A 7,333-nucleotide genomic window follows, 5' to 3' on the forward strand; every position below is an offset into this window, starting at 1 on the left:
ATGAGAAACTTCTTTATTTTTATTCTCATGGCTAATTTTAAATAAAAGTAACTTTGAGAGCTAAATAATAGGCTATCATATTTCAAAAATTAACACATACGGGAAATGTATTTTATCTAATGCAAAGCCTTAACATGAAATAAAAAAATCGACTTGCAATTCCATATTCAATTTGCTATATTCTGAATAGTCATGCAAATCCCCCATTTAAATTGACATTCTCTAATAATCAACCGTACAAATGAAGTTTAAAAAATAAGTAGATGATAACTAAATAAATAAATATTAAACAACCGTGCTTGATTACTGGTCGATGCAAAAACTCACTGAAAATTAGTTAGTGCAAAACAAAATTGAAGACCAATGACAAGATAAATAAATACTTTCAAAAAAAATAAACTACCAATCTTTTTCCAAAACAATTATCTCAGAAAGCACCGTAGTAGTCGAAATTGTTGTTGCTCGTGTAAATCTCAAAGTGTCTTTCTAAGAACCTAATTCGTATTTTTTGGTCTTGGCGTCATTCACTTTTATTTTTACCCGCCAATTATTTTGGCCCCCACAATGGAGAAATTTTTTCCCGTGACACAAAATCTTATGCTTTTGGCCGGATCACTTTTGCAAGAAAGTAAATCTTGCAGGAAAACTTAAAAACAAGTTTCCCACAACTTTCCTGCCAATTGAACACTACAAAAGTTATGGAAAAATTGATTTTTCCATCCTTTCTTATACTTTCCTGACAACTGAACGAGGCCTTGAAGAACTTATCTTGATTAAAAATGATAAACTATCATTAATGCTCTCTACTATCTTTCCGTTCTATAATTCTACCTCATTACAAAATAATTCGTACTACAATTTTTCATATAAAAAAGTAATAAAATTTTCAAGAAAGAATTTACCCATTTAAATATAGCAATTAGTCTTAAATTTGTGCAAAACCTAAAAGTTTATGCACAGGTAATCAAGGATTCAATGTTCTTGGCGAGCTCTAAAAAGTTTTCGATTATTGTTGTTGAGTAGTTTTGCTTATGTGCTTTTTTAAGGTGGGGCATTCGGGTAACTCTCTCTTCGTCCATAAGTTAATGCCCATCCCTTTTCTAACCCCGGTAATTTAAATACTAATGTAAGCAAATCATAAATCATTAACCGAACAAATAAAAATGTAAATAAGATCATACTTAGCTTTGAAAATTGTTGAATGAATCTTCTTTTGACACCAAAGGGGAGATTCTTTCTTAGCTTCATAAAAGGTAGTAGTATTTTGTTAGAACAATACAAACTTACTTTGCCAAAAGATTACATAAAGTACACGCAAGTTAATAATATCATGAAAAGGTGTTCCAACAGCTTGGGGGTCTCCCTCAGTACGTAACTTGCAAATTGCAATACATGAAGCTCGAGATAGACTTATTCACGGAGCAGTTGTAAATAGGCTGTTTATGGAGTCACGCGATCTCAGACGTTCTTCGGCTTCGGAGGGTCCGGATTTAAATGAAAAGTTTGACTCTTTCCGGAAAAAATTTCATTAACATCTGGAACATCCAAATACATTTGAACGATCACAATTGACTTCGTAAACAACTAATCACGGCAGAATGGAAAAAGATTTTCTCATGCATGTAATAATTAACAAGTTAAGCAAGTAAGTTTGCGCCACGTAGTGCAAGCTAAATGGTCGAACCAAGATTTGGTTTAGAGAAGATATTACTTTTAAGTTTTTTTTTTAGTTACAAGTATAAGAAGAACACAAGTATCAGAATTACGTCAAAATTGAAAATAAGTTCGCCAATTACTATTACCTCAACCCAACTAATAGCCCTTAGGGAGTGTGTTAGCATAATATTAAAAAATATTATGTTACAATGTTTCCTAAGTTTCAATATTATGTTTCCCGTTTAAGCTAGGTTAATATATATATATATATAAACTGCTCGGATGAAGTACTTTCCGGTCATTTTTTTTGCTGATTTCTCGCGAGGACCCTTAAAATCACGTTCTACACACATTGAACGGTTCAGATTTTCAAAATTTGATCGGAAAATGAAAGTCCCGCATTTTAACAAAGTGAGGAATCCCTCACTTGATCCGTGGTATATATATATAATAGAATATATCCTACCAATTGATTATTAGTGGGATGAATAGTTAAATATTTCCGTATTTCCTAGTTGGTTTAGGTTTCGTTATTATACATGTTTTTTAATTTGTTACTGTAATTTCTTAGTCACAAAATTTTATGGCTTATATAAAAACATGTTAAAGTTATGATTTATCCGCTTTTCTTAACTTGGTAGAAAGGTTGTTAGGCTCTTGCTTTCTATTGTTTCCCCTCTGCTAAAACCTAGGGTTAGGGTTTCCTCTCAATCCTTCACAACCAACACCGGTACAATGTCGTCCTCTGCTTCTTCAGCGACCGAGAAGAAGATTGTCCTGAAGAGCTCCGACGGAGAGACCTTTGAGGTCGAGGAGGCCGTCGCTCTGCAGTCGCAGACGATCAAGCACATGATCGAGGACGACTGCGCGGGCACTGCCATACCGCTGCCCAACGTCACTAGCCGTGTCCTGTCGAAGGCGATCGAGTACTGCAAGAAGCATGCCGAGTCGCCGGCGGCTCCCGAAGACGACGATCGCGCGGCCGACAACACGCTCAAGACCTTCGATGCTGAGTTCGTCGACGTCGATCAGGGCCTCCTGTTCGACTTGATTCTGGCGGCAAACTACCTGGATATCAAGAGCTTGTTGAACCTGACCTGCCAGACCGTCGCGAACATGATGAAGGGAAAAACTCCCGATGAAATCCGGAAAAAATTCCACATTGTGAACGACTATACTCCGGAGGAGGAGGAGGAGGTCCGCAGGGAGAATGCGTGGGCCTTTGACTGACAGATCCAAAGATGATCCGTCACTTTCAGTCAATTTATATTTTTTAGGCTTAAGTACTACATAGGAATGGTTGTCTATTCCTACTTCTTTCTTTCTTTCTTTTTTTGTGACGGGTGGTATATGATTACCTCCGACTTATGTGCTAACATAGTTGGGATGTAGGTTGTGGGTTATGAATGTCGTTTTTTTCATTTCTTGTTAATCTTTGTAACTTCGGTTATTTGATTAATAAAATTTCAAAAATTGTCCATTCTATGATCACCCAATTCAGTTAGCAATAGGTAGTATGTTTTGTGAGGAGCACATGGAACAAATTTACCTCATTTTTTTATTTTTTTTAAAACTCGACAATGAGTACATCGAGTAAAGGAACCAAGTCAAATATAAGCTACATGACATGCCATGAACAAATATATGACAAGGAAGAGAAACATCCAGCGAAGTACTACAGTACAAATCCGCTTCCTATCATCCAAAAGACATGAAAAATCTAGCAAAACATTGACGGCATCTTGAAAGAGCTTCAGAACTCGTCCAGCATTGCGAAACAGCATTAATCCTTCTTCAATCCAAGCCATAATTAATAAGAAACAAATTAACTGCAGTCATACCATCTTCACACATCATCTGGAGAAATTCAGTATGGACCAAAACTAGTGTTGAGGCATAATTTTGATCATATAGCAGCAAAGTCCAGAACCAGCATCACGTCATAGCATACCAGCAGCAGCAACAAAAAACTTATGAGCTAGTTGCAAAGTTCAGATAGAAACCAGCAGCTTTAACTAGCAGAAAGATTAGATTTCCAGAATCCACATTTTTCTTTCTTTTATTATAAATATATAAAGTCCTCTAACCTATATGAAGGCATATTAGGGTTATGATTTAAATATAGTTATAGTTAATAATACACCATTCCGTTTTTCTTAACATAGTATCAAAGCTATGAGGTTTAGGTCCTAAAAAATTTTTGCGCTTGGCGGACAGCCAAAACTTCGTTGCTGGGCACTTGTAGTAACATTTAACTGTGCAGAGACCCGTGTTTTATTTCCTTTTCTTTAATTATTTTATGTGCGACATAATTGGTTTGAGCCGAATTTTTTATGCTTCGGTGTATGCGTACGGATGTTCGGCGAATAGTAAAATTATGCGTTTCGATGTTGTGGTAGTGTTTGAGAATATGGTGAATGTGTTAGTGTTGATCGGGATTTAAATCGGTTGTTTGTCTCTAAAAAATCTAGCTAAGTATAAGAAAAATTACTTTTCGAAAAAATATCGATTTATGAAATTAAAAATAGCAGTAATTGTTCCTTGATTTATTCTAAGAGAAATTGTAAATTTTCATAGTCGTACATGAGGGGCAAGGTGGTGTTTCGTCTCTTTTTCTTCAAAGAAAAATGTGCAATTTTATATTTTGTACTTAAAACTGAAAATCTAGATTTTTCTACATTTGGAATTTGAAGTTTTTGATATTGCCATTAGTTTCAAATGGGGGGCATTCTTAACTTTGGAGGATGAAAATAAGTGTACGGGTTGAATCTGTGAAGGAAAGAAGAAGTTTGGAAAAATTCCCTTGAGGTACCGGTACCACATTTTCTTCGATACGGGTACCACTCGAGCAGAACCAGAACTTTTGTGTTCGAACAGTTGTTTATTAACAACAGTCCAGCAGTAAAATGATCAAGTGAGAACTGTACCATCATGTATAAACACCATACACCAGGGTATCCAACTACTATTACTACTATTCTATTCACCTAAGTGATTAATTGTTGCCCCTACAAATTTCAAACATGGAAAGTGGATGTTGTTGATGATGTTTGGTTGGTTCTTCTTTCTTGGAAATGCTCTCTCTTTATCCAAGTGCTTGGGCAAAGCAAGATCTTTGCTTACCGTCATCAAGTACTTTTCCAATACTGGTAGGGGGTGTGAAGATGAGGCCTTTTTGAGCCCACTAGAATTGCTTTCCTCAGATGTGGGTGGTGTCCAAAAAAAGTGCAATCCAAAGTGGTAAAGCCAATTCTTTAGGGTTCCATAAAATTTATTTGAGGGGATCACATACACATTATGCAAGAAAGAGGAAATGGAAAGATTCTCGTAGGCCAGCCATTTTGGGAATACTATTTTGGTAGTGTCATCCAAAGAAAATCAATGAGCGACACAGTAGTACTGTTAGTGAACTTTTCTAGAATTGCCTAGCTACTAGCTTGCTTGACGTGACATGATCAGATTTTTCGCATTATTCAGCCTACATTAATCAACATAGAGAATGTCGACATCGACTTCTTGCGCGAGTGACTTGAGAGTTTAAGTCACCGGAATCAGCCTTTTGATCAATAACAATCAGCAGAGAAGGCAACGTATAACCGTAGGCTACAGATCGACGAGTTGAGTACTAGTTGTCCAAGACCTTATTGCTTTTAACGGGACCGTTGCGCAGCAAGTGCATGCAACCCAACACAAAGACAACTAATTAAGCAATGATCGATCACGATAGAAGAAGCTGTAAGAAATTGATTCTTCAATGGAGAAGGCTACCTAGTGCTAACCGCTTTCGAATTCAGTTATTGTAGTAAGTAGGAGCGTTGTGCACCAAGTACGTCTCTCACCGTAGAGACAAGCAAGCAGAATCCAAGAAACTGCAGTAGCAGTAAAACCGCTACTTACTGACCATCTCTCTTTTAAGTATCGATCTGCTAGGGAGCCTTGTGCACTGGCTACAACTCAACACAGTCACACAGAAACAGAGAAGTTTGCCTACCGACTCTCGCTCCTAGGAGTGATTATTTAGTGCTCTTAGAGCACCGCCACACATTTGTGTGCATGGAAGCTACACAATTGGCCGGTGGTTGAGCATCACGTGGCAAAACTCCAAGAGCAAAGAATAATTTTTCCTCTTCTAGACCCTAGTCTTGTATGTCGTATGCAGAAGCAGGGCTGAGCACAAAGAAAATTGGATTTGATGAAATTAGCGCACACTAAGGTCCCCCCATGGCCTAATTTTTTGTGGGCTTTGGGTTGTTTTTTCTCATTAGGAAAGACTAACTTTTTAGGTCTTTTTCGTCGTCTTATGTGAATTTTTTAAATTTTGGTCTATATTTTATACTTTTCTGATTCTTTTCATCGAGACAAACAATTTGATTTAAAATTTGAGCCAAATCTAGTAAGAATTTAAAAAATAACCAAAAATATCGTGCCAATGATATGAATGTGTTTCATTCGAATAACAAAAAATATCGCGCCAAAAATTAGCGATGACTCGCGATAATGCACACTAATGATATGAATGTGTTTCATTCGAATAACAATAAAAATTCTTCATGATATAACAGTAATGTGCGGGTCACATAATTGACAAAATACAAGAAAAGAGAAAAGTTAGGCAGAACCCATGCCACTACATGATCTGTGTGATGCTAGAAACTCAATTTTAAGAAAAACCATTTTCTCGTCAACCATTAATTGTGTTGCCTTTGGAAAAAATCCATCCTCCGGTCGATCTCTCTTAAGTTTTGGCTAACCAAGACACTCAAGTTGTTCAGATCATCAACGGCCAAATGCTCGAATCCTCCACCAGACAAGCACTGGTACATGACCTGAGTCAGCTGCTTATGCTGGTTCTCCTTCCCCAGCTTCGACACTTTCTCGTTCATTGCTTCGAGCCTCTGCCGGGCGAAACTTTCTTGGTCCACCATCTTCCTGTTCTGTTCCAGCGGCGACAAATTCCTAAACCTCGAAATGACACGTTGAGCTTCCAACTGGGAAGGCCAAACATTCGGCTCGAGATCGTTAGGTCTAAATATGATGGCGCACGCGTCGATCCCGCACAACGTTGTGATCTCCTCTGCCTTCTTCATTAAGCCACTCTCCCTTTTTCTTAAGGTGACCCTTCTTGCAGAGTCTTTTGAAATGTAAGTAAGGTTCACTTTGCTTCTTGTCATGTTTTAAGGTATGGTTTGGGGAACGAAAGATATATAGGTTTTGATAGTATTCTTTCTTGTCCCAAGAGGCTTTATTTATAGAGGTAACAAGATGTGTACAACTTGTGCAAAATCCAACTTGGATTGGTATTTATGGGGACAAATTAATTGCATCTTCTGATATTTGTAGGGCACATTTATGGCGAAATCCAATCATTTATTTGTCATTATGTATGAACATAAAATGGTGGATTTGATTTGTTTTGAATTCAAACCCTAAAATTGTATATGACAAACGCATTCCTGCATTAATACCATTATTAATAATACTGCCGGTAAAAGCAATATTTGGCGTTGTGTCTATTTGTACTCGTCATTTTTTTCTTTTTTAATTTCGGTAAGTGAAATACACTCCATTCTAAAATGAAAAGAAAAAAAATCGTATTGGTAGTGTCATTTGGTCTGTAAATATACCAATTAGTAGTAACATTTACCGCCTACAGTTAGAAATTTGTGTTCAGTAGGCA

General features: G+C 37.0%; 2 protein-coding genes across 2 annotated transcripts; one reads left to right on the forward strand and one right to left on the reverse strand.

The window, feature by feature from the left end:
• Positions 1–2,303: 2,303 nt before the first annotated feature.
• Positions 2,304–3,141, forward strand: LOC131333269 (SKP1-like protein 1A). Its single transcript, XM_058367715.1, has one exon. It carries the CDS (start codon positions 2,392–2,394, stop codon positions 2,884–2,886), a length of 495 nt encoding a protein of 164 aa, XP_058223698.1. The 5' UTR covers positions 2,304–2,391; the 3' UTR covers positions 2,887–3,141.
• A 421-nt stretch (positions 3,142–3,562) lies between these two features.
• Positions 3,563–6,827, reverse strand: LOC131332953 (agamous-like MADS-box protein AGL80). Its single transcript, XM_058367260.1, has 2 exons — positions 6,408–6,827; positions 3,563–3,634 (listed from the first exon to the last, which is right to left on the reverse strand). The coding sequence occupies exons 1-2, from the start codon at positions 6,825–6,827 to the stop codon at positions 3,563–3,565; spliced, it is 492 nt and encodes a 163-aa protein (XP_058223243.1).
• Positions 6,828–7,333: the final 506 nt, after the last annotated feature.

Source organism: Rhododendron vialii, chromosome 7a (assembly GCF_030253575.1).
Source record: "Rhododendron vialii isolate Sample 1 chromosome 7a, ASM3025357v1".
Lineage (NCBI taxonomy): Eukaryota > Viridiplantae > Streptophyta > Magnoliopsida > Ericales > Ericaceae > Rhododendron > Rhododendron vialii.